The sequence below is a fragment of the Drosophila miranda genome (assembly GCF_003369915.1).
Source record: "Drosophila miranda strain MSH22 chromosome Y unlocalized genomic scaffold, D.miranda_PacBio2.1 Contig_Y2_pilon, whole genome shotgun sequence".
NCBI classification, from domain to species: domain Eukaryota; kingdom Metazoa; phylum Arthropoda; class Insecta; order Diptera; family Drosophilidae; genus Drosophila; species Drosophila miranda.
In genome coordinates, this window is record NW_022881614.1 from 26,997,810 (window position 1) to 27,024,941 (window position 27,132).

General features: G+C 55.4%; 1 protein-coding gene and 1 pseudogene across 1 annotated transcript; both read right to left on the bottom strand.

Annotated features, from left to right (window-relative positions):
- LOC117193905 overlaps positions 1-27,132 on the bottom strand; it is a 133,030-nt pseudogene that overhangs the window by 51,292 nt on the left and 54,606 nt on the right.
- Positions 1,626-16,594, bottom strand: LOC117192239. The gene is made up of 2 exons (XM_033396904.1): positions 15,721-16,594; positions 1,626-2,213 (listed from the first exon to the last, which is right to left on the bottom strand). The coding sequence occupies exons 1-2, from the start codon at positions 16,552-16,554 to the stop codon at positions 1,815-1,817; spliced, it is 1,233 nt and encodes a 410-aa protein (XP_033252795.1). The 5' UTR covers positions 16,555-16,594; the 3' UTR covers positions 1,626-1,814.

Genomic DNA, 27,132 nt, shown 5'->3' on the forward strand with positions numbered 1-27,132 from the left:
GGAACTCCGGCTGTCACCCTGTAGAGCTTTGGTCCCTCCTCCGTCTCGTACCTCAGTACCCTACCCGACAGGTAGCTGGCTATTATCCGAAGCAGGTAGGTGGGAACTCCAATTCTCCCGAGCGCCTCGTTTATCCTAGACCAGTTCGCTGAGTTAAACGCGTTACGGATGTCCAGGGTCACCACCGCGCAGTACTCCTTTGTGCCAAATCTCCATCTTATTCCCTCGATCGCTCTGGATGCAATGTCGGTGACTGCCTTGATGGCGTCGACCGTTGATTTGGCCTTCCGGAATCCGTACTGAGACTCCGATAAGGCCTCCTTCTCCTGGATCACAACTTGCAGTCGGTTGTAGACGATTCTCTTCAGGGTTTTGCCGACCGTATCCAGCAAACATATTGGGCGGTATCCTGATGGTTCCTCCGGGGACTTATTTCCTTTGGGTAGAAGTATTAGCCGCTGCACTTTCCACTGCTCTGGAAACACTCCTTCCCGTAGGCATTTGTTGAACGTGTCAACAAATACTTCTGGTCTGGTGGTTGCTCCAAGCTTCAATGCCTTGTTTGGGATACCGTCCGGTCCTGGTGCCTTTTTATCCCCAATTCTCCTGGAAGCCGCTATCACCTCCTCAACAGAAATCTGTTGCCACAGCTCGGAGTCTTGGCTCGAGACGCTCTCCTCCCTATACGGGTGCTGTGGAAATAGGGCCTCCACGATGTTGCGAAGCAGGATCGGGCAGGTCACTTCCGGTGTTGACTGGCTCCTTATCCTCTTGGTGACGACCTTATATGCCGTCCCCCAAGGGTTGAGGTCCGCCTCCTCGCATATCTGCCTGAAGCAGGCTGACTTGCTCTCCTTTATGGCACGTTTAAGGGCTCTTTTTGCTGATCGGAGTTCCTCTCCCCTGGTTTCGAACTCAGGCCGACCTCGTGCTCTCTGGTAGCACCGTCTTGCTCGTAGGCAGGCTTTCCTTAGCTGGTTAACCTCCGCATTCCACCAGTAACAGGGCGCTCCTCTTTTGCAAGGCTTCCTTCTTGGCATTGCCACATCACATACCTCCTCCATGAGCTTCGCCAGTTTCTGAGCCAGGCCCTCTGCCGTTTCTCGCGCAGGGCTCCAGTTGGCGTTGCGCAGATATTCCGTGAAGGTGATCCACATCCAGGTGGTCGCCCTTCCATTTAGGTCCGGTAATTTTGGTTAGCTGTCTTTTCGTTGCTGCTCCGCATTCGAAGTGGATCGCCTGGTGGTCGCTGAACGTAAACTCCTCGCTTACTCTCCACGTAGATCCCCTATGGAGTGAGACGCTCATGAAGGTTAGTTCGATAATGGACCCTCGACCCGCCTTGAAGTAGGTTAGCTTCCTGCCATCGTTTGCGAGTATTACGTCCAAGGACGCAAATTCCTCGAGCAGACACGTGCCTCTGGCGTTGATTTCCTTACTGCCCCACTCTACGGACCACGCATTAAAGTCTCCCGCTATTATTACGGGGGCTCTTCCGCGCGCGTCTTCCGCTATATGCGCTAGCATACTTTGGAAGCGCGCTAGGTCCCAGCTCGGCGGGGCATAGCAGCTATAGAAGGTTACCTCTCTAAGCCTCGCTCTAACAAATCCCTCGTTGGCAGCGCATATCTCCTGGGGGTGGATTTGTACGGCCCAGATGGCCGCCTTGCCGCAACTGCTGCTGGTCCAACCGCTTCCTGGTATCGCCCTGAATGGCTCGCAGATGAGCACAACTTCGGTCTTCCTCTCCCTAACTGCTTGTCTCAGGAGAGACTGAGCAGCTTCGCAATGGTTTAAGTTCAGCTGAGTACACCTCATGCTGATCTTTTAGTCAGGGCGTTCCTAAGCTGGGGGCATCTACCGCTGCCGGCCACGTGCTTCCAGTCTGCGCTCGCTCCCTTGCAGAGCATGCACTGTGATTCCAGGCTACAGTCCTTTGCCAGGTGGTTCTCCTTTCCACATCTTCTACACAGCTTGGACCTATCTACTTTGCTACTGCACTGTCGTGCCATATGCCCAAACTCGAGACATCTGAAGCATTTGGTGACGCTGATTCGCTCACGCAGTCTGCATCTTACCCAGCCTACTTTTAGGACTCCTATTTTCAGAGCCTTTTGAGCGCTCTCCGCTGGCAGCCTGATTGTGGCCGTCTGGGTTCCGCCGTATGCCTTTCTCAGCTGGATGTCATCCGCAGACAGCTCCGCCAATTCCACCTGGCTTCTCAGAGCTTCGCATATATCCTCCGTGGTGGTTAATTCGTCCAGGTCCTTGCACTCTACGGTCCCCGGTGCGACAGGCTACGGACTTCTGCGTGCTCCTTCAGCGTATTGGCTACCAGGCTTTTAAACGTCTCCGTCTCCTCTCCCGACTTGTTGAGCTGTAGAAGTAGCTCTCCTTTTTGGGTCCTCCTGATCCTGGCGACCGCATCACCGAGTCCACGCAGGGTTTCGTCCGTCCTAACCTTGCGCAGTATCTCTGCATAGGTCTTTTCACCTTTGGTGGCAATGACGATGGCGTCTGGTCGCGTCTTGTCCGCGAGCACTCCAGTCGGCTTTTGCGGCCTCTTGGGGGTCTTGGGGAAATGGGGTCTCCTCCGGCTCCTTTCTCTCCCTTTCAGCGTGGGCGTCTTTTTCAACTGCTACTCCTGGTGTGGTCTGGACCTCGACCGCTGCCTTGGTCCTCTTTGTCCGGGGTGTTGGTGCACCTGCCGCCTGTTTCCTCTTAGGCTCCGGGAGAGGTCTGAAAATCGGTGACGTCTGAGAGGACTGGTGGGTCCTGATCACCGCCTTAGCTCCTTCGTCGTGCAGCTGGATAGCAACCAGCTCATACAGCACCCTTATGCTCTCGATCGAGTCCCGCATGGGTTGGTGTATGGATCGCCTCTTGCCATCCTCCAGCATCTCCACTAGCTGCGTGATCTCTCGTCCTAGATCGCGCAGCGCTATGCTGCCCTGAGCTTTTTGGTGCTGCTCCGGGCCAGGGAGGGCCGGCAGCGGGGCGTCGGTCCGCTCACCAGTTGGCGTTCTCGCCATTTTTTTGCTTTTATTGAAGCCTTCTGAGTCGTTCGTCGTTATGGGTGTAATATTTTTACTCATTTTGTTGGGTCCCAACTCGTAAGCCATTGTCCTTGTCTGTTGTACAGTCGCGTTATAATCCCATGGTTGTCTATGCAAGCAGGGAGGCCATGCGAGGGTTGACTCCCGCCCTTATGGGGTCGGGAGTTGAGAGCCGGATCCGCGCTAGTCAGGAGTGACTCAACTGAGCCTGTACGTCCAATTTAATGGCTACGGAACAAGGAGCGTGCTTAGAGATTTGCCAATTTTTCACGGGACGGGGGCAGAAGCAGCATTAACCTAGCAGCCATTTCGGCGGGGTTTCATTCCGCGTACTAAAGTGCTAGAATGCTGGCTTCCGTCAGCCCTGGGGTCATCAATCCAAAAAAGGGGGGTCCAGTTCCTATCCTAAGACTTTACTGGTCTCCGTCTTAGTCGCCTTCTCGTATTAGCTAGGTGTTTCACAAGTGTGTTAGACCTATCCGGGGGATACCTGGCATGTGCCGGCGGTTACGAGTTGCTTTAGTGCTCTTTAGAGGGAGCAGAACATCCCCGTGTCTTCTTAGTCGCCTCATACGACAAGCTGTGACATGCTGTGGTGGTATTCTACTGCCGCCTCACCACACGGGTGCGTGTGTGTTTGTGTGTTGTGTGTGTGTGTGTGTGTGTGTGTGTGGGGTTTTTTTTTTTTATTTTTTTATTGGGAAAACAATTTATATTTATAAAATAACAATTATGGCTGGGAAGGGGGGTGGGTCCGCTCCCGCGGGACTGCCGCTAGGCATTACTTCGCGGTGCGGGCTGTGGGGTCATCTTTCTGGCTTAGTTTGTCCGGCTTCGCTCCAGCCTGCGCAGCTCCTTGATCACGCTTGCTGCCATGTAGGCGACCGCGTTCCAAGATTGCTCATCGGCTAGCATCTGGTCGGTGAGGGTGTCCACACTCACTTCTGCAAGCGTCTCCCCTAGCCTCGTTCGTTCTTGCGAGAAGCGGGGGCATACAAAGAAGACGTGCTCTGCATCCTCGTCGACTCCAGGCCCGCAGCAGCTGCAATACGGGTCGTCAGCATGCCTAAAGCGATGCAGGTACTGCTTGAAGCAGCCATGCCCCGTCAGCAGTTGGCCCAAATAATGGTCCATTTGGCCGTGCCTTCTTCGCAGCCATGGGCTAAGCTGGGGAAGGAGACGTCTGGTCCACCTCCCTTTTGCCGCTTGGTCCCAGCGCCGTTGCCACTGGGCTATAGTGCGCTCTCGCCGCTCTGCCGCTCAGCTGCCAGGAGATCCAGTGGGACCACGCCTGCCACAATAAGTGCGGCGTCTTCAGACACCGTCCGGAGGCAGCATGTAACCCTCAGGGCACAGCGTCGGTATGCGCTTCTGCAGTCTCTGCTGTATGTGGAAACCATCATTGCTGGTGCTGGTGTTTTTTTTTTTTTTTTTTTCTCTGTATTAACTCTTAATTTTATTAAATTTTATAAGCCTGGGACTTAACTAAAGCTAGACAGGGAGCTGTATTGAGTTGGAGAGACCGGCAGGAAGTTCCGGGTCTCTGCGGGACGGCCGCAAAGCATTGCTTCGCAGGGACCATGGTTCCTCCTAGCCACTCTCGTTCCTACGGCGCTCGCACCTACGCAGCTCCTTCATGGCGCCGGCTGCAAAGTTGCTCCAGGCCGACCATACCATGGGGTCTTCCACAATCTTCTCGATCAGGTTGTTCGGCGTGAGCTGCCCGCCGGCGGCTCGCCACAACTCCTCCCTAATAAGTGAGAAGCGCCCGCATTGAAAAATGATGTGCTCAGCGTCTTCAGTGGCGTCGCCGCACCACGAGCAGTTCGGCGAGTTCTCGTGGCCGAACCTCCAAAGGTAATGGCGGAAGCAGCCGTGTCCGCTCAGAAGCTGTGTGGAATGGAAATTGACCACCCCGTGTCGCCTGCCGATCCAATATCGGACATCCGGAATCAGGCGGTGTGTCCACCGTCCTTTATCAGAGCCGTCCCAGCGGCTTTGCCATGCTCTGAGGCTTCCTTCACGGGCCTGCTTGCGCGCGTCTCTCCTTGCCGCGCCGGCCCGGATGGCCTCGGCCACGGCCCTCTCCTCAAGCACCAGAAGGTCAATTGGAAGGACACCCGCCAGGACTAGGGCAGCGTCGTCGGATATGGTCCGAAAGCCGCAGCAGATCCGGAGCGCGCAGAGGCGATGAGTGGCTTTTACGCCCCTAGCGTAGCTGGCAACTTTAATTCCATCCGCCCATACGTCTGCTGCATAGGTCATGGCTGAGCGGACTACACTGGTCAGCAGAATCCTCCTCTCCTGCTTCGGGCCACGGGTGTTCAGCAGTATTCGGAACAGCGCCCGACTCGTGTTTGCCGCTTTCTCCTGGACGTAGCTTAGGTGTTCACGGAAACTGAGCCTGGTGTCGATCATCACGCCCAGATACCGAATGGCTCGTTTCGACGATAGTCTCTGGTCGCCAACCCTGATGTGAGCGGTCTCCACAGTCGAACGGGTGCTCACAAATACTGCCTCGGGTTTATGAGCGGCTATCTCTAGTCCCGCAGAGCGGAGCCAGTCTGCAATCAGCTGGATTGCGGTGTCACAATTTGCTTCGACGACGTCCAGGTGCTTGGCCACCACCGTCAGGGCGACATCATCTGCGTAGCAGGTTAGCTGACATCCGCCTGGAAGAGCTAATCTCATGACTCCATCGTAGGCAATGTTCCATAATAGGGGACCCATCACTGATCCTTGGGGAACTCCTGCCGTTATGCCGTGAGTCTGCGCGCCGGCCTCCGTATTATACTCCAGCAGTCTTCCCGCGAAGTAGCTCCTTACGATTGCCTGAAGGTATTGGGGTACACCGCGCCGGTTAAGTGAGTCCAGGATGCACTCCCACTTCACCGTATTGAAGGCGTTCCTGATGTCTAGGGTGACAATCAGGCAGTATTCCTTCTTGCCGCCCTTCCATCGAGTTCCCTCCACTGCCTTGGAGGCTATGTCAACTACCCTGCCTATGGCGTCCACCGTTGACCTCCCACTACTGAAGCCGTATTGGTTTGGTGAAAGTCCCCCAGCATCCTCGACGGCGTTGTCTAGTCTTCTACGGATTATCTGTTCCAGAGTCTTCCCCAGCGAGTCGATTAAGCAAATCGGTCGAAACGAGGAGGGATCGTCCGGCGGCTTTCCTGCTGGTGCTGGTGTGTGTGTGTGTGTGTGTTGGGTTGCCTACAGAGCTTTCCCATGACCAACTTGTATGCCCCTCCGAAGGGTTCTGCATTTGCCGCCTCACAGAGCTGCTGGAAGCATTTGGCCTTGCTGCTTCTAATGGCGTCTCTAAGGGCTCTCCGCTGGTACGCGCGTCGCACTGCGCAGCACTCCCTCCTTGCTTGGGCGATGTGCACCATGGTACTGGGCGGTGTCTACTTCCTCCTCGCTTCCTTCGCTGCATAGCTGCATCACATGCCGCTACGACGGCCCTGGAGATGGATCTCGCGCTTGTTTCGGCGTCCCCGGCGGCAGCTAGGTTCTCTGCTGCTGTTAGAAGCGCGTCTGTATCCAGCGTTGCTTCTTTGTAGCCAGTCAATTGCGCTCGTTGCCCCCTTGTTGCATTCCCGATGGCGGCTGTGTCCGTCATCACAGCCAGGTGGTCGCTGTGCGTGTACGTGCTCAGGACTTGCCACTTTGCGTGGCGAGCGATCTCCGGGCTTGCAAAGGTGAGGTCTATGATAGACACTCGGCCTGCTTTGCTGTATGTCGGGGTGCTTCCTGCGTTCAGGAGACAGACGTTCAGGCTCGCAAATTCCTCCAATAGCGCTGTCCCTCGGGGCGTGTTTAGTGTGTGTGTTTTTTTTTTTAATTCCGTATTTTATTAGGTAGTGAAAGACGGAAGGGAAAAGCGTTTACATGATATATACAGCAGGATAGAATTAGTAGTATAGAAAGAAGTATTAGGTGTTTAAGTAGGTAGGTTTGGTTTGCCAGGTGCTCCTGCGGGACGACCGTCAAGTATTGCGTCGCAGGGCCCGGGCGGGCACTCTATGCCCCTCCTGTCTGCGTCTTCTGGCGCGCTCGGCCTCGCGTAGCTTACGCATTACTACGCACGCAAAGTTGCATACAGCCTCCCATTTGCGCGTGTCTTCCAGCATCGCTCTCACCAGTGTTTCCTTTGTCAGCCTTTCTCCACAGCAGTCCTCCATACTCTCTCTCTCCGCTGCGAATCTCGCGCAGTTGAAGAGTATGTGCTCCGCGTCCTCTGGCGTTCCGTCGCAGGCAGGACACTCTCCGTCTGTTTCGTGGCCAAACCTATGCAAGTATGCTTTAAAGCAACCGTGGCCGCTTAAAAGTTGCGTCAGGTAGAAGTTTACACTCCCGTGACTTCGCTTGCACCACTCTTCGACTCTTGGGATTAATGTGTGCGTCCATCTCCCCTTCGTCGACTCCGTCCATCTGCGCTGCCACTCGGCCATTGTTTGCTGCCGCTCCCGTTGTCCGATTGCGTCCCTATTTGGCTCCGCCGGCGCTATATCTCTTCGCTGCGAGTATATTTTGGCCGCCTCCCTTGCTAAAAGGTCGATTGGTGCCGTCCCAGCAATGATCAGAGCCGCGTCGTCGGATACCGTGCGGAAAGCACTGCATACTCGCAGGGCTCCCAGCCGATATGTTGCCTGAATTTTCCTCATATAGGCTTTTGTGTTGGCCGCCTTCGCCCAGACCGCTCCACCGTATTGTATGGTAGCCTTTAGTACGTTGTGTAGTAGGAGCCGCCGTCCTTGCTTCGGGCCCCTCGTGTTGAGCATTATTTTGTTTAGTGCCCTGCCCAGTGCCGCAGCTCTTATGCTCACCTGGCTGAGGTGCTCACGGAAGCATAGCCGTGTGTCAAGCATCACTCCCAGGTACCGTATGGCTCTCACGGACTCTATTCTGCAAGATCCCACGTTCACAAGCGCTGTTTCGGTTTTTTTTCGGCTGCTGATCAGGACTACTTCCGTTTTGTGGTCGGCCAGTTGTAGCCCAGCGGAGCCCAGCCCCCCTCTGATTCTCCTTATTGAGGCGTCACATTTGCCTTCCGCATCCTTGAGATTTTTTGCTACTGCCACTAGTGCCACGTCGTCGGCGAACCCTATCATTTTCGTGTCCTCGGGTACTTGCAGACGCAGGATGCCATCATACATAGCGTTCCAAAGTAGTGGCCCAATGACCGATCCTTGTGGGACGCCACCAGTTATCTCGTGTCTCTTAGTACCTTCTTCAACTCCAAAGCCCGTTAGCGCCCTCAGGATGCAATCCCAGTTGGCAGTGTTGAACGCGTTTCGTACGTCTAGTGTCACCACTATACAGTATTTTTTGGCACCGCCTTTCCAACGGGTGCCTTCGATTGCCTTTGCTGCAATGTCTGCCACCGTTGATAGCGCGTCTAGTGTGGAGTGGCCCCTGCGGAAGCCAAATTGCATTGGAGACAGGTCGCCCCCTCGCTGGATGTCTCGCTCTAGCCTTCTGCACATGATCTTCTCGAGGATTTTCCCCGCGGTGTCCAATAGGCATATCGGCCTGTAGGACGAGGGCTCGTCTAGCGGTTTGTCTGGCTTCGGGATCAGCACTAGCTTCTGTAGCCTCCACCGCTCCGGGAAGATTCCTTCCGCCCAGCATCTGCTGAACATCCTTGCGAACATTTCCGGGTGGAGCATAATGGCCGTCTTTAGTGCTCTGTTTGGGATACCATCTGGGCCCGGAGCCTTAGCGACTGGGATACTCCTAGCTGCGGCATTGACCTCTGCCTCGCTAATTTGCTCTAGCTCACTTTGGTTCTCCGCATTCTCCTGCCTTGGTGGGATGCCCTCCTGAGGCATACGGGGGAATAGAGTCTCCACGATGTTATTCATTTTCTCTGCTTCAACCGGTGCCTTCGGTTTCAGGGCATTCATTTTTTTTATTATCACCTTGTAGGCCCTTCCCCAGATGTCATGCTCCGCTGAGTCGCAGAGTTCCAGGAAGCACTTCCGCTTGCTATCCCGGATAGCTAGCTTCAGGTCCCTGCGGGCAGCTGTGTATTCGCCCTGGAGTTGCGTATAATTTGCCCGGCCACGCGCTCTCTGGTACTGCCTGCGGGCCTGCAGGCATTTCCGTCGCGAATCCTTAATCTGCTGGTTCCACCAGTAAACCGGCTGGTTGTGACTCCTGTACTCCGTCTCTCCATGCTCGCCCTGCAGGCGTGCAGCACTGCCTCCATCACTCTGTCCGCCTCGCTAGAGGCATCGGCCGCTGGCGGTGGGGTGACCAGGTTCGCGGAAAAGTCCGCTGTGTTGAATGATCCAGCTTTGAAGCCCATCCTTGCTACCTGGGGGTTCCTTGCCTGGCGGGCTCTGCTGCCAGTGGTTATTTCGCAACATATTGCAGAGTGATCGCTTGCCGTGTAGGTATCGCTCAGCTTCCACTCAGCCCGCGTATACAGGGAGCTGCTGACGAAAGTCAGGTCTATGCACGATCCGATGCCGCCCCTGTTGAAGGTGTGCTCGTTTCCTGCGTTCAGCAGGGCAATATCAAGTGAGGCCAGGCTCTCCAGTAAAATTCTTCCTCTGGCGTTTGTTGACGGGTAGCCCGTCTTCAGCCCAGGCGTTGAAATCCCCGCTATCACCACTCCAGAACGACCTCTTGCGTCCTCGGCTAGCTCGTCTAGGACGGCCGAGAACTCGTTGGCCTGCATGCTCGGCGGTAGGTAGCAACTGTAGACCCAGAGTTCCTCGATCTTAGCTCTGACGTAGTTATTTGCGGACTCCACTGATTCCGTCCGGCTCGGCCGTCTTCCGCAGACCCAGATCGCCGCCTTTCCTGAAACATCCACTGCAAAGTTAGCGTCACTCCTCGTCCTATACGGCTCAGTAAGGATAGCTTCGTCCACCTTTTCCTCCCTGGTCGTTTGGCTCAACAGATCTTGAGCTGCCGCGCAATGGTTTAGGTTCAGTTGAAGGAACTTCACTTTATACGCTGGGTACGAGCGCCTCCCTGCACCATTGGGCATCTCCTGCTGCCAACATAGTGCTTGGTGTCCTGCCGGTTTCCCTCTGTACATACAGAGCACTTTGGCTCCTTTTGGCACGTTGCTGCTTTGTGGCCGCTCTCGCCACACTTGAGGCAGCAGCCCGAGCGGTCAACAGCGCTTGTGCAGTTCGCCGCTATATGGCCGAACTGTAGACATTTATAGCATCTCCTTTGTGCTTGCCGTTCACTGACCCGGCATCTGGGCCAACCAATCCTCAGCCTACCCTCTTTGAGCAGTTCCTTGGCGACCGACGGTGGGAGGCAAACTATTGCCATTTGCGTGCCGGCGAAGGCCTGTCTAAGGCTTTTGACCGCACTGGGAACCACCTCTTGCCCCGCCTGTTTTGCAATTGCAGCAACAACATCCTCTTTTGTGACCAGGGTGTCGAGATCCCTTATCTCCACGCAGGATTCCTCTGACACGGCTCTGATGCCCACTTGGTTTCCCAACGCCAGCTGGATGTCTTCTTTCATCCTCTCGTTGCTGCTGCTGCACACGCCCTTCAGTTCAAGCAGAAGATCTCCTTTCGCTGTTCGCCTGACCCGGTTGACGTTTTCCTGACGGCCTTCAGCTTGTCGTTCTGCCGCCTGGTGACCATCCGCAGCATATCGCTGTATGTTAGGTTGCCCTGAGGTTGGATGATTATGACATCCGGCCTGTGTCTCCGCTTCGGTCCGCTCCCGCTTTGATTTTCTGTCGACGAGTTGCCACTTCTGCAGCTTACTACTGGGGGTATCCCCTCTGGTTACTGGTGCGGTTGTGGGAGTGCTCTCGCCGCCCGCTGTCGCATGTCCTTGACCTGGGTCTGGCAGCATCAGTTTGTGGGGGACTCGGATCTGCGGCGGTCCCTTGTGCCGCTTTGGTGAGAAACGCCTGCTCTTGTGTGACTCCTCTCGTACCCGCTTGTACACGCTTCCTCTCTTATCTGCCTCCCTCTCTGGCGAGGTCTGTGAGGCCCTCTCTACCATATGTGGGTTTCCCTTCAGCGTTTTCCCTTCATTTGAGGGTTACTCCTTGGTCGAGCTCTCCCAGCATTTAACCACCGTTGTTTGCAGGTCTGCTATTCCTGCCGCGAGATCCCTCATGGCAGTGTTCACGTGCCGCTGCTCGCTCATCATGGTTGTCAATTCTTTTACTCTCTCGCCTAGGCTGATGAGTGATTCCGTCATATTGGGCAGGGACTCCTGGGTCTTGCTCCCAGTCCTCTGTGCGATTCGAGCGACTCTTTCGGCCGCCGGGGCAGATTTAGTTGACGATCTTCCTATGATATTCCGTCTCCCGAATACCACGTCCTCTGAAATCTCGATTTGCTGAGAATTCAGCACATCCGTCAATTTGTTGATAGTTGAAGTCATTTCCTTTAGTGGGTCCCAACTCTAGTCCGTTGTCGACAGCTGTATTGCGTAGTCACCTTCATGATCCCATGGGTACCTTTCCGAGAGTGAGGTCCACGCGAGGGTTGACTCTGGGCCTTATGGGCTGCAGAGTTCAGTGCCAGATCGGTATTGATTGGGATGGAATCAACCAAACCTACGCAGCCAACTTAATGGTGCAGCTGCCGAGCGTTAGAAGAGGCCTGCCATGGTTTTAACGGGACGGGGGCGGCAAGGACATTAGCCCATGAGCCACTTTAGCAGCGTATCAAGCTGCCTATTGAGGTCATGGAATGCCGTTGCCGTCAGCCCTATAGCAGAAAAATTCTTAAGTGGCTTCCAGTATACCATACGGAGCACCTTACTGGGTTCGGTGCTACGGGCAGGTTGGTAGCCTGCCATTTCCCTTTTGCTGTCCGCTCGCGTGTGCTTTTCGCAGGATGCCCGTCGGTTGGAGCAGCCTTTTGCCCGTCTTTTGCGTCCGTTATAAAGCGCCCTCTGCCGGAGGGTAGTCGCCTGGCGGCTCCGGTAGATCTGCGCACTGCGCCCCTTGTAGGTAGCACTAATCGACCTTGTTGGATCGCCATCAGCGCCCTCTGTTGTCGTTTTTCGGCAACGCGTCAGGGCTGCTGCAGGGCTGCGAAGCACCGATCAGCAGCTGGCGGCTCGATCAGCTGGCATGACTTGTTACAATTTGCAACAAAGCAGACGGCACGTAACATAGAGTGACATTTGATTACAACACTAGTGGCATGCTTGGAATGAGAGACAAAGAGGGCAAAATCTCACCCCTCGCCCCTGGCCAACGACCGGGATTTTCCGTTTTCAGTGTCTGGATTATTACGCTGGGCTGAGTTTGTGCGCGCTATAGGTGACCATTTGGAACGTAGTCCTACCCTGTGTCCGCCTGTTTCCTGACCGAGCTTTTTTCCTGCAGGTTTTCCTGCTATTTGCCGTCCACACGGGAGCACCGGGAAAAACGCGTCCGCACCTTGATACTTTAACACACTCTCTCCTGTGTGTGTGTTTTTTTTTTCCATGGATACGCCACGGTGGGTGAGAATCTCTAAGAGACGCGACCGGCCCGTACCAGTCAACGAACTGGACTACCCCTTCGGGCTTCCCAGCTAAACTCACCACCACGCACAGCTGCACACCTCATTCCGCGCGGGATCACCGCAAAGTATTACTTCGCGGGGATGGGTTGCCTACGTTAGCCACTCTCCTCTACGCGTCGCTCCCTTTCGCATCTTCTCAGATCGCTCTGGATGGCTATTAGGGTGTTGCTAACGCGCTGCCAGTTCTCGTCGGACTCCGTCATGAACGCCATTAGCTCCTCTGGTCGTGGGAAATACTCTGCACTGGAGCGGTACCTCGTGCAGTGGTAGATCACATGCTCCGGATCCTCGCTCTCATTCGAACACTCAGGACACTCGGGAGTATCCTCGTGTTTGAACCTATGCAGATACTTCCTGTATCCTCCGTGACCCGTCAGGAATTGGGTGAGGTGGTAGTTCATCTCTCCGCTTCTCCGCCCTATCCATGACTCAATGTCCGGGATTAGTCTATGGGTCCACCGTCCATTTGTGGCCGTGTCCCATCTTGCCTGCCATTTTTCTATCGACGCCCGCCTTTCCGACGCACGGATGGTCTCTAGCGATGCATTAGTTCGCATCCCTGCGCGCGCTTCATATACATGCGTAATCTCGAGCGCTAGTATATCCACCGGTATCATGACCGCGAGGACCAGGGCTGCGTTATCCGACACCGTCCTATATCCAGACACTACTCGAAGAGCGCAGAGCCGATATCTTTCTTCTTAGACTCATGTTGCCGGATAGGGTTGAAGACCACACCGGCGCAGCGTACAGTAGGATCGAGGCCACTACTCTCGCCAGGAGTAAGCGTCGACCTGCCTTGGGTCCACCAATATTGGGGAGCATCCTTGCGAGTGCTGCCTGCATCCGGGAGGCTTTTTGACTCACGTACTCGATGTGGGCCCGGTAGTTCAATCGGTTATCCAGCATCACGCCTAGGTACCGGATTGACTCCTGCGACTTAATAGTCGCATTACCCACGCGAAACGTCGCGTACTCCACCTTCTTCCGACTCGTGATGAGTACAGCCTCCGTTTTGTGGCCAGCCAGGTCCAATCCCGCGTTTTCCATCCAGTTGGATGGAGTCCCTGCGGGAGCTGGAGTCTCAGGACGTCGTCGTACATTATGTTCCACAGTAGAGGTCCTAAGACTGATCCCTGTGGAACTCCGGCTGTCACCCTGTAGAGCTTTGGTCCCTCCTCCGTCTCGTACCTCAGTACCCTACCCGACAGGTAGCTGGCTATTATCCGAAGCAGGTAGGTGGGAACTCCAATTCTCCCGAGCGCCTCGCTTATCCGAGACCAGTTCGCTGAGTTAAACGCGTTACGGATATCCAGGGTCACCACCGCTCAGTACTCCTTTGTGCCCAATCTCCATCTTATTCCCTCGATCGCTCTGGATGCAATGTCGGTGACTGCCTTGATGGCGTCGACCGTTGATTTGGCCTTCCGGAATCCGTACTGGGACTCCGATAAGGCCTCCTTCTCCTGGATCACAACTTGCAGTCGGTTGTAGACGATTCTCTCCAGGGTTTTGCCGACCGTATCCAGCAAACATATTGGGCGGTATCCTGATGGTTCCTCCGGGGACTTATTTCCTTTGGGTAGAAGTATTAGCCGCTGCACTTTCCACTGCTCTGGAAACACTCCTTCCCGTAGGCATTTGTTGAACGTGTCAACAAATACTTCTGGTCTGGTGGTTGCTCCAAGCTTCAATGCCTTGTTTGGGATACCGTCCGGTCCTGGTGCCTTTTTATCCCCAATTCTCCTGGTAGCCGCTATCACCTCCTCAACAGAAATCTGTTGCCACAGCTCGGAGTCTTGGCTCGAGACGCTCTCCTCCCTATACGGGTGCTGTGGGAATAGGGCCTCCACGATGCTACGAAGCAGGATCGGGCAGGTCACTTCCGGTGTTGACTGGCTCCTTATCCTCTTGGTGACGACCTTATATGCCGTCCCCCAAGGGTTGACGTCAGCCTCCTCGCATATCTGCCTGAAGGAGGCTGACTTGCTCTCCTTTATGGCACGTTTAAGGGCTCTTTTCGCTGATCGGAGTTCCTCTCCCCTGGTTTCGAACTCAGGCCGACCTCGTGCTCTCTGGTAGCACCGTCTTGCTCGTAGGCAGGCTTTCCTTAGCTGGTTAACCTCCGCATTCCACCAGTAACAGGGCGCTCCTCTTTTGCAAGGCTTCCTTCTTGGCATTGCAACATCACATACCTCCTCCATGAGCTTCGCCAGTTTCTGAGCCAGGCCCTCTGCCGTTTCTCGCGCAGGGCTCCAGCTGGCGTTGCGCAGATATTCCGTGAAGGTTTCCCCATCCAGGTGGTCGCCCTTTCATTTAGGTCCGGTAATTTTGGCTAGCTGTCTTTTCGTTGCTGCTCCGCATTCGAAGTGGATCGCCTGGTGGTCGCTGAACGTAAACTCCTCGCTTACTCTCCACGTAGATCCCCTATGGAGTGAGACGCTCATGAAGGTTAGGTCGATAATGGACCCTCGACCCGCCTTGAAGTAGGTTAGCTTCCTGCCATCGTTTGCGAGTATTACGTCCAAGGACGCAAATTCCTCGAGCAGACACGTGCCTCTGGCGTTGGTTTCCTTACTGCCCCACTCTACGGACCACGCATTAAAGTCTCCCGCTATTATTACGGGGGCTCTTCCGAGCGCGTCTTCCGCTATATGCGCTAGCATACTTTGGAAGCGCGCTAGGTCCCAGCTCGGCGGGGCATAGCAGCTATAGAAGGTTACCTCTCTAAGCCTCGCTCTAACAAATCCTTCGTTGGCTGCGCATATCTCCTGGGGGTGGATTTGTACGGCCCAGATGGCCGCCTTGCCGCAACTGCTGCTGGTCCAACCGCTTCCTGGTATCGCCCTGAATGGCTCGCAGATGAGCACGACTTCGGTCTTCCTCTCCCTGACTGCTTGTCTCAGGAGAGACTGAGCAGCTTCGCAATGGTTTAAGTTCAGCTGAGTACACCTCATGCTGATCTTTTAGTCAGGGCGTTCCTAAACTGGAGGCATCTACCGCTGCCGGCCACGTGCTTCCAGTCTGCGCTCGTTCCCTTGCAGAGCATGCACTGTGATTCCAGGCTACAGTCCTTTGCCAGGTGGTTCTCCTTTCCACATCTTCTACACATCTTGGACCTATCTACTTTGCTCCGCCGATTCCACCTGGCTTCTCAGAGCTTCGCATATATCCTCCGTGGTGGTTATTTCGTCCAGGTCCTTGCACTCTACGGTCGCCCGGTGCGACAGGCTACGGACTTCTGCGTGCTCCTTCAGCGTATTAGCTACCAGGCTTTTAAACGTCTCCGTCTCCTCTCCCGACTTGTTGAGCTGTAGAAGTAGCTCTCCTTTTTGGGTCCTCCTGATCCTGGCGACCGCATCACCGAGTCCACGCAGGGTTTCGTCCGTCCTAACCTTGCGCAGTATCTCTGCATAGGTCTTTTCACCTTTGGTGGCAATGACGATGGCGTCTGGTCGCGTCTTGTCCGCGAGCACTCCCGTCGGCTTTTGCGGCCTCTTCCTTCTGCGCCGGTTGGTCACCGTCAGAAATGGCGTCCCCTCCGGCTCCTTTCTCTCCCTTTCAGCGTGGGCGTCCTTTTCAACTGCTACTCCTGGTGTGGTCTGGACCTCGACCGCTGCCTTGGTCCTCTTTGTCTGGGGTGTTGGTGCACCTGCAGCCTGTTTCCTCTTAGGCTCCGGGAGATGTCTGAAAATCGGTGACGTCTGAGAGGACTGGTGGGTCCTGATCACCGCCTTAGCTCCTTCGTCGTGCAGCTGGATAGCAACCAGCTCATACAGCACCCTTATGCTCTCGATCGAGTCCCGCATGGGTTGGTGTATGGATCGCCTCTTGCCATCCTCGAGCATCTCCACTAGCTGCGTGATCTCTCGTCCTAGCTCGCGCAGCGCTGTGCTGCCCTGAGCTTTTTGGTGCTGCTCCGGGCCAGGGAGGGCCGGCAGCGGGGCGTCGGTCCGCTCACCAGTTGGCGTTCTCGCCATTTTTTTTGCTTTTATTGAAGCCTTCTGAGTCGTTCGTCGTTATGGGTGAGATATTTTTACTCATTTTGTTTGGTCCCAACTCGTAAGCCGTTGTCCTTGTCTGTTGTACAGTCGCGTTATGATCCCATGGTTGTCTATGCAAGCTGGGAGGCCATGCTAGGGTTGACTCCCGCCCTTATGGGGTCGGGAGTTCAGAGCCGGATCCGCGCTAGTCAGGAGTGACTCAACTGAGCCTGTACGTCCAATTTAATGGCTACGGAACAAGGAGCGTGCTTAGAGATTTGCCAATTTTTCACGGGACGGGGGCAGAAGCAGCATTAACCTAGCAGCCATTTCGGCGGGGTTTCATTCCGCGTACTAAAGTGCTAGAATGCTGGCTTCCGTCAGCCCTGGGGTCATCAATCTAAAAGTTCAGTTCCTATCCTAAGACTTTACTGGTCTCCGTCTTAGTCGCCTTCTCGTATTAGCTAGGTGTTTCACAAGTGTGTTAGTCCTATCCGGGGGATACCTGGAATGTACCGGCGGTTACGAGTTGCTTTAGTGCTCTTTAGAGGGAGCAGAACATCCCCGTGTCTTCTTAGTCGCCTCATACGACAAGCTGTGACATGCTGTGGTGGTATTCTACTGTGTGTTTTTTTTTTTTTTTTTTCTATGGATACGCCACGGTGGGTGAGAATCTCTAAGAGCCGCGACCGGCCCGTACCAGTCAACGAACTGGACTACCCCTTCGGGGCTTCCCAGCTAAACTCACCACCACGCCCAGCTGCACACCTCATTCCCCGCGGGATCACCGCAAAGTATTACTTCGCGGGGATGGGTTGCCTACGTTAGGCACTCTCCTCTACGCGTCGCTCCCTTTCGCATCTTCTCAGATCGCTCTGGATGGCTATTAGGGTGTTGCTAACGCGCTGCCAGTTCTCGTCGGACTCCGTCATGAACGCCATTAGCTCCTCTGGTCGTGGGAAATACTCTGCACTGGAGCGGTACCTCGTGCAGTGGTAGATCACATGCTCCGGATCCTCGCTCTCATTCGAACACTCAGGACACTCGGGAGTATCCTCGTGTTTGATCCTATGCAGATACTTCCTGTATCCTCCGTGACCCGTCAGGAATTGGGTGAGGTGGTAGTTCATCTCTCCGCTTCTCCGCCCTATCCATGACTCAATGTCCGGGATTAGTCTATGGGTCCACCGTCCATTTGTGGCCGTGTCCCATCTTGCCTGCCATTTTTCTATCGACGCCCGCCTTTTCGACGCACGGATGGTCTCTAGCGATGCATTAGTTCGCATCCCTGCGCGCGCTTCATATACATGCGTAATCTCGAGCGCTAGTATATCCACCGGTATCATGGCCGCGAGGACCAGGGCTACGTTATCCGACACCGTCCTATATCCCGACACTACTCGAAGAGCGCAGAGCCGATATGGCACTGACATCTTTCTTCTTAGACTCATGTTGCCGGATAGGGTTGAAGACCACACCGGCGCAGCGTACAGTAGGATCGAGGCCACTACTCTCGCCAGGAGTAAGCGACGACCTGCCTTGGGTCCACCAATATTGGGGAGCATCCTTGCGAGTGCTGCCTGCATCCGGGAGGCTTTTTGACTCACGTACTCGATGTGGGCCCGGTAGTTCAATCGGTTATTCAGCATCACGCCTAGGTACCGGATTGACTCCTGCGACTTAATAGTCGCATTACCCACGCGAAACGTCGCGTACTCCACCTTCTTCCGACTCGTGATGAGTACAGCCTCCGTTTTGTGGCCAGCCAGGTCCAATCCCGCGTTTTCTATCCAGTTGGATACGATCCGGATTCCCTCGTTGGCCGTCGCCTCGACATCTCGGAGCTCTTTGGCTACCACGCCCAGGGCGAGATCGTCAGCGAAACCGACAAGCGTGCATCCCTGCGGGAGCTGGAGTCTCAGGACGTCGTCGTACATTATGTTCCACAGTAGAGGTCCTAAGACTGATCCCTGTGGAACTCCGGCTGTCACCCTGTAGAGCTTTGGTCCCTCCTCCGTCTCGTACCTCAGTACCCTACCCGACAGGTAGCTGGCTATTATCCGAAGCAGGTAGGTGGGAACTCCACTTCTCCCGAGCGCCTCGTTTATCCGAGACCAGTTCGCTGAGTTAAACGCGTTACGGATATCCAGGGTCACCACCGCGCAGTTCTCCTTTGTGCCCAATCTCCATCTTATTCCCTCGATCGCTCTGGATGCAATGTCGGTGACTGCCTTGATGGCGTCGACCGTTGATTTGGCCTTCCGGAATCCGTACTGGGACTCCGATAAGGCCTCCTTCTCCTGGATCACAACTTGCAGTCGGTTGTAGACGATTCTCTCCAGGGTTTGCCGACCGTATCCAGCAAACATATTGGGCGGTATCCTGATGGTTCCTCCGGGGACTTATTTCCTTTGGGTAGAAGTATTAGCCGCTGCACTTTCCACTGCTCTGGAAACACTCCTTCCCGTAGGCATTTGTTGAACGTGTCAACAAATACTTCTGGTCTGGTGGTTGCTCCAAGCTTCAATGCCTTGTTTGGGATACCGTCCGGTCCTGGTGCCTTTTTATCCCCAATTCTCCTGGAAGCCGCTATCACCTCCTCAACAGAAATCTGTTGCCACAGCTCGGAGTCTTGGCTCGAGACGCTCTCCTCCCTATACGGGTGCTGTGGAAATAGGGCCTCCACGATGCTACGAAGCAGGATCGGGCAGGTCACTTCCGGTGTTGACTGGCTCCTTATCCTCTTGGTGACGACCTTATATGCCGTCCCCCAAGGGTTGAGGTCCGCCTCCTCGCATATCTGCCTGAAGCAGGCTGACTTGCTCTCCTTTATGGCACGTTTAAGGGCTCTTTTCGCTGATCGGAGTTCCTCTCCCCTGGTTTCGAACTCAGGCCGACCTCGTGCTCTCTGGTAGCACCGTCTTGCTCGTAGGCAGGCTTTCCTTAGCTGGTTAACCTCCGCATTCCACCAGTAGCAGGGCGCTCCTCTTTTGCAAGGCTTCCTTCTTGGCATTGCCACATCACATACCTCCTCCATGAGCTTCGCCAGTTTCTGAGCCAGGCCCTCTGCCGTTTCTCGCGCAGGGCTCCAGCTGGCGTTGCGCAGATATTCCGTGAAGGTTTCCACATCCAGGTGGTCGCCCTTCCATTTAGGTCCGGTAATTTTGGCTAGCTGTCTTTTCGTTGCTGCTCCGCATTCGAAGTGGATCGCCTGGTGGTCGCTGAACGTAAACTCCTCGCTTACTCTCCACGTAGATCCCCTATGGAGTGAGACGCTCATGAAGGTTAGGTCGATAATGGACCCTCGACCCGCCTTGAAGTAGGTTAGCTTCCTGCCATCCTTTGCGAGTATTACGTCCAAGGACGCAAATTCCTCGAGCAGACACGTGCTTTTGGCGTTGGTTTCCTTACTGCCCCACTCTACGGACCACGCATTAAAGTCTCCCGCTATTATTACGGGGGCTCTTCCGCGCGCGTCTTCCGCTATATGCGCTAGCATACTTTGGAAGCGCGCTAGGTCCCAGCTCGGCGGGGCATAGCAGCTATAGAAGGTTACCTCTCTAAGCCTCGCTCTAACAAATCCTTCGTTGGCTGCGCATATCTCCTGGGGGTGGATTTGTACGGCCCAGATGGCCGCCTTGCCGCAACTGCTGCTGGTCCAACCGCTTCCTGGTATCGCCCTGAATGGCTCGCAGATGAGCACGACTTCGGTCTTCCTCTCCCTAACTGCTTGTCTCAGGAGAGACTGAGCAGCTTCGCAATGGTTTAAGTTCAGCTGAGTACACCTCATGCTGATCTTTTAGTCAGGGCGTTCCTAAACAGGAGGCATCTACCGCTGCCGGCCACGTGCTTCCAGTCTGCGCTCGTTCCCTTGCAGAGCATGCACTGTGGTTCCAGGCTACAGTCCTTTGCCAGGTGGTTCTCCTTTCCACATCTTCTACACAGCTTGGACCTATCTACTTTGCTACTGCACTGTCGTGCCATATGCCCAAACTCGAGACATCTGAAGCATTTGGTGACGCTGATTCGCTCACGCAGTCTGCATCTTACCCAGCCTACTTTTAGGACTCCTATTTTCAGAGCCTTTTGAGCGCTCTCCGCTGGCAGCCTGATTGTGGCCCTCTGGGTTCCGCCGTATGCCTTTCTCAGCTGGATGTCATCCGCAGACAGCTCCGCCAATTCCACCTGGCTTCTCAGAGCTTCGCATATATCCTCCGTGGTGGTTATTTCGTCCAGGTCCTTGCACTCTACGGTCACCCGGTGCGACAGACTACGGACTTCTGCGTGCTCCTTCAGCGTATTGGCTACCAGGCTTTTAAACGTCTCCGTCTCCTCTCCCGACTTGTTGAGCTGTAGAAGTAGCTCTCCTTTTTGGGTCCTCCTGATCCTGGCGACCGCATCACCGAGTCCACGCAGGGTTTCGTCCGTCCTAACCTTGCGCAGTATCTCTGCATAGGTCTTTTCACCTTTGGTGGCAATGACGATGGCGTCTGGTCGCGTCTTGTCCGCGAGCGCTCCAGTCGGCTTTTGCGGCCTCTTCCTTCTGCGCCGGTTGGTCACCGTCAGAAATAGGGTCTCCTCCGGCTCCTTTCTCTCCCTTTCAGCGTGGGCGTCCTTTTCAACTGCTACTCCTGGTGTGGTCTGGACCTCGACCGCTGCCTTGGTCCTCTTTGTCCGGGGTGTTGGTGCACCTGCAGCCTGTTTCCTCTTAGGCTCCGGGAGAGGTCTGAAAATCGGTAACGTCTGAGAGGACTGGTGGGTCCTGATCCTGTGTGTGTGTGTGTGTGTGTTGGGTTGCCTACAGAGCTTTCCCATGACCAACTTGTATGCCCCTCCGAAGGGTTCTGCATCTGCCGCCTCACAGAGCTGCTGGAAGCATTTGGCCTTGCTGCTTCTAATGGCGTCTCTAAGGGCTCTCCGGTTTGCCTTGAATGCCGCACCTTTGATCCCAAACTGTGGTGTACCTCTGGATCGCTGGTACGCGCGTCGCGCTGCGCAGCACTCCCTCCTTGCTTGGGCGATGTGCACCATGGTACTGGGCGGTGTCTACTTCCTCCTAGCTTCCTTCGCTGCATAGCTGCATCACATGCCGCTACGACGGTCCTGGAGATGGATCTCGCGCTTGTTTCGGCGTCCCCGGCGGCAGCTAGGTTCTCTGCTGCTGTTAGAAGCGCGTCTGTATCCAGCGTTTCTTCTTTGTAGCCAGTCAATTGCGCTCGTTGCCCCCTTGTTGCATTCCCGATGGCGGCTGTGTCCGTCATCACAGCCAGGTGGTCGCTGTGCGAGTACGTGCTCAGGACTTGCCACTTTGCATGGCGAGCGATCTCCGGGCTTGCAAAGGTGAGGTCTACGATAGACACTCGGCCTGCTTTGCTGTATGTCGGGGTGGCTTCTGCGTTCAGGAGACAGACGTTCAGGCTCGCAAATTCCTCCAATAGCGCTGTCCCTCGGGGCGCGTTCCTGGCACTGCCCCAGGTCGTAGCCCAGGCGTTGAAATCGCCCGCTATTGTGACCGGGGATCTGTCCTTGGCGTCGTTGGCTATGTCCCTGATGACCGCCTCGTATTCGCTCTGTGTGAATCGGGGGGCTATGTAGCAGCTATATAGGTACGTGCCATTATGTTTGGCTCTCGCAAATTCCACCCTAGCCTCTCTATGTGTGAGCTGGCCTGGTTGGGGGCCACAGCTCCAGATTGCCGCACCGCCGTCTGTGCTTTGGTGCCAGATCGCTTCGCTTCTTTCCTTATAGGGCTCACTGAGGAGCGCTACATCGATCTGCTGCTTCAGCACCGTTTGCGTTAGCAAGTCCTGGGCAGCTTGGCAGTGGTTGAGGTTCAGCTGAAGTAGCTTAACCATCTAGCAGCTGGGAAAGGGCTTTCTTATACTCGGGACAGCTGCGGCTGAGGACCGAGTGGGCTGTTGAGCGAGCGTCTCCGTTGTTGCCCACGCACAGTAGGCACTTTGGGGGGTTGGTGCATTTGTTTTGTACATGCCCCTCTCCGCCACACCTGAAGCAGGTATCCTTCGCCACTGTACGTTGGCTTCTGCATCTCGCTGCCGTGTGGCCATAGGCCATACACTTGAAGCAGCGTGTTGGCGCGATCCGTCGTCGCATGCGGCACACCACCCAGCCGATTCGCACCTTGCCAAGCTCCAGGAGCTTCTGTGCAAGGGCGGGCTGGAGGTTTAGTGTAGCCACCTGCGTGGCACCATACGCTTTCCGCATCCTCGGCTTTGTTGCTTGGGTCAAGTCCAGGTCGGTCGCTGCTGTAATTGCTTCCAATACCTCATCGCCTGTCGTGAGTTCATCTATGTCGAGCAATTCGACCGCGACTGTCTCCTGAATGGCCTTTACGGCTGCCATCTCTCCTATCGCTGCCTGTATTGCCTTCTGCAGTTCCTGTGTGGCAGGGTCAGATGGTTGTTGCATCCTGAGGAGCAGCTCGCCCGAGGCAGTCTTCCTTATGGCCTGGACCTTGCTCTTCATGGCCTGGAGCGTTGGCGCTGCCTTCACCACCTTCAGGATGTCGGCATATGACTTTCCCTCGGTGCACTTCACCAGTACCGCGTCCGGCCGGGCTGTCGGCTTGCGCTTCGCCCGTCGCCCTCTGACCTCGTTCCACTTCTTCGCGGGGTCAGTGTTTTTCGTGCTGGTCGTCGGCTTCTTTGTCGCATCTTGCCGGTTGGCACCGTTGTTTTGCGCTGTCCGGGGCTTATGGCGTGCGTTTTCCTTCTTCATACTGGGTGTTGTCCCCTTCCTGCGAACTCCTGGCGTCGTCTGCGTCTCCTTTGTCGATGTGGTCTTCGCATCGCCTGGGTGGGGGTTAACTAGCCTGGGGGTGGGTTCTGCGGTGTGGCAGTGGCATTGACATTCACCCATCGCTACCTTTCCTTCCGCTGGCGCCTTCAGCTGGGACCTTACCTCCAGTTTCAGCTCCTTCATGCGCGCCATCATCTTTTTGATGGCCATGTTAATGGACCTCTGTCCCTTCTCGTTCATTTGGTACAAGAGATCGTCCAGAATTGCGCCAATCTCATCAATGTCCTGCACGCTGGTCCTGCTTCTCTTGGGCGGCGTTTTCATTCTGCTACTCGATGGGGTAGGGGGGTCACGCTGCCTCTTTGGGGTGTCGGCATCTCTGTTGCCGTCCTGTGACGGCCCGCTGGCAACGCCGTGTATTTTGCTCTGCTTCATGTGCAGGGCTGGGGCTGCTGGCTGCTGTGGCGGTGTTCTTGCCACTTTCGAGGCTTTTTGGAAAGCTGTTGCTTCGATGCTTGTAGTCATACTTGCTTCGCCGGCCAAGTGTGCCACCGGCGTAGCAAGGTTGGGGGAAATGCTTCTTGGGGCCTCCAGAATCCGTGCCCCTTCCGCGGGATTGCTCCGCGCGGGTGGGTTTCCACCTGGAGTAGTTATGTTTTTCGAATACATTTCTTTCCATTTCATACGCATACCTACTGCCAGGCTGTTTGCATTTTATACCTTCTGCCAGGTTATTTAACTGCCGATCACTGTGATACAGACGCAGACCAAGCTGCTTGGGTTTGGTTGGATTGTAGGCCCTTTGGGGCGTCCATCGGTGGCCAAGAAGGGAAGTGGTTTCTTTCCTTCTTTCTGGTGCAAGCCCCGTTTTGGGGTGCGCCGCCTAGACGGTGGGGGTGTCTGTTGGCCTGCTCCATGACCTTTGACCCCTATTGTTCCGTGTGTTCCGCTAGGAGTAGGGAGCCTTTGAGACTCTGGCACGGGCCTTGCCCTGCACCGTAGTGACTGCTGGCGCCATCTGTTGGTCAGGTTGTTGGGAGAGGGAGCCGGGAGAGCGACCCTAAGTTACAGCAATTGTAAATGCAACAAGAAAGAAGAAGGCACGGATAGTGGGAGCGCAGAGGGCACTCTCAGAGAGGAAATTTCTCACCCCTCACACCTGGCCTTGGTCATCGTTCTGCATCAAGGGCCTCCGGAGCTCGTGGATGGTGTGTGTGTGTCTGTGTGTGTTTGTTTTTTGTATTCAATTACTTTTATTCTGCTTTAATACTAGTACTTATATAAGGTTATCAACTAGTTGTGAGGGTCTGGGACTGTGGTTTGTTGGTGGGGTAATGGGGCGTAGCTATGCGGTACGGCCGCAAAGCATTGCTTCGCACAGCCGTGGCAGCCTAGTGGTGGCATCCCACGCCTTGGGATTCGCTACCATGAGCGCCACGATCCCTCCGACGCTAATGCTGGTGGCTAGCTCATCCTCTAGCTGGCGCCTCTAGTGGCACGAAACGGTGGCATTCAAAGAAGACGTGGTGAGCGTCCTCCACGATACCTCGACCACGTGATGGGCACCAGTCCTCCGTTTCGTGTCCAAACCGCTTCAGGTACGATCTGAAGCATCCGTGACCGCTCAGCATCTGAGTGAGGTGGAAGTCCACCTGTCCGTGCTTCCTTTCCAACCACAGCTTGATATCCGGAATAAGTCGGTGGGTCCAGCGTCCTTTAGTCGAGAAATCCCACTTCATCTGCAACCTCTTGATGGTCTCGTGCCTGGGTGATTCTCTCTCGACTCCGGTGGGAGGATTGTGGGTGTCCCTGCGAGATAGCTCGTACACCTCGGCCCTTTCGTCGTCGGATATCGTTCTAAACGCGCAGGCGATCCTGATGGCACATAAGCGGTGCGTTGCTTCGACTCCTCGTATATAGATCGGCACCTTCGTCGCTTTGGACCACACTGCGGCAGCATACAGGAGCTGAGAGGAGACGACGCTGGTGATCAGCTTCCTCCTTGCTTGCTTTGGCCCCCTGGTGTTGAGCAGGATTCGCGAGAGTGCTCGGCAAGTCTGTGCGGCCTTTGTGTTGGCGTACTCCAAGTGCTCTCTAAATGAAAGCCTAGTGTCCAGCATAACTCCTAGGTATTTAAGAGCCCTTTGCGAAGTAATGTCGTGTCCGCCGACCGACACTCGGGCCATCTCCACCTTCTTCCTGCTGCTAATCAGAACAGCCTCGGTCTTGTGGGCCGCCAGCTGTAATCCCGCTATGGCGAGCCACGTCTCCACGGCACGGATTGCCCCGTTTGCAGCTGCTTCAACTGCTGCAAGGTCCTTGGCTACCACTACGATGGCGACGTCATCGGCAAACCCCACGACCGTCGTGCCCTCGGGAACGTTCAGTCGCAGAACTCCATCGTACATCGTATTCCACAGGAGCGGCCCCAGCACCGACGCCTGCGGGACTCCAGCAGTTACTCTATATGATCTTATCCCTTCGCTTGTCTCGTACAGCAGCACCCTCTCGCTGAGGTAGCTGTCCACTATTCTCAGGAGGTATTCCGGGATCCGTAGCCTCCGTAGGGCTTCCATCGTTTTACCCCAGTCCGCGGAGTTGAACGCGTTTTTTTTTATATCTAGGGTAACCAACAGGCAGTACTGCTTTTGGCCCGCTCTCCAGCGAGTCCCACTTATGGCATTCTCCGCTATGTTGGTGACTATGCCAATGGCATCCAGGGTTGATCTGCCTTTCCGGAAGCCATACTGGTTGGGCGACAAGCCGCCGGCATCTTCAATGGCTCGGCTGAGCCTACGTGCAATGAGCTTTTCGCATACCTTCCCCGCGTTGTCTAGGAGACAAATTGGTCTGTACGAGGAAGGCTCACCTGGTGGTTTCCCTGGCTTGTTGAGCAGCAGTAGCTTTTGAATCTTCCACCTATCGGGGAAGGTACCTTCTAGCAGACACTTATTGAAAACCTCGGCGAAGGCGGATGGCTGTAGTGCCAATGCCAGTTTTAAAGCCCTATTTGGGATTGCATCCGGGCCTGGGTCTATTTTTCTGGGCAGGCTCCTACCGGCTTCCAGGATCTCCGCATCCGTGATCATTTCGATGCCCGTGATCGGTGCGTCGCTTTCTAAGGGGCCTGGACGCCTCTGTTGCTCACTTGGGAACAGGGTGTGCACTATGTCCTCGAGGGTGCTGGGGTCCGTTGGCACCTTGCTCCCGGCACTTAGCCTCTTCATAACGATTTTGTAAGCCCTGCCCCAGGGGTCTTGTTCCGCTGTGTCGCAGAGCTGGAGAAAGCATTCCCGCTTGCTGCTCCGAATTGCATGCTTCAGTGCCTTCCTGGCGGTCCTATACTCCTCATGCGATGTGTCGAACCGAGTCGTGCGTCGCGCTCTCTGCATAGCTCGTCTGGCCCTTAGACACGTTGTCCGGAGCCTGTCGATGTCGGCGTTCCACCACACGATTGGCTCGTGGTGCCGCATGAATGGCTTCCGCTGTCTCATGCTCCTGTCACAGGCCTCCTCCATTCGCAAGGCGAGCTGGTTGGCCGATTCGTTGGCGCTTGTGTCGCCGAGGGCCTTCCACGTCTCGAGGCTTCTGGCCAGAGCGCTGGTGTTGAGCGTGTCAACGATGTAGGCTTTGCTCCTCGCGCTTGACCTGCTGGGTCTGGGGCGTTCGCCAATGGTGCATACTATGGCTTCGTGGTCGCTTCCGGTGTACACGTCTCCTATTCGCCACCTTGCATTGCGCAGCTGCGAAGGGCTCGCGACGGTTAGGTCAATGATTGACCCAGCGCCACCCCTGCAGAAGGTATGCTGGGAGCCC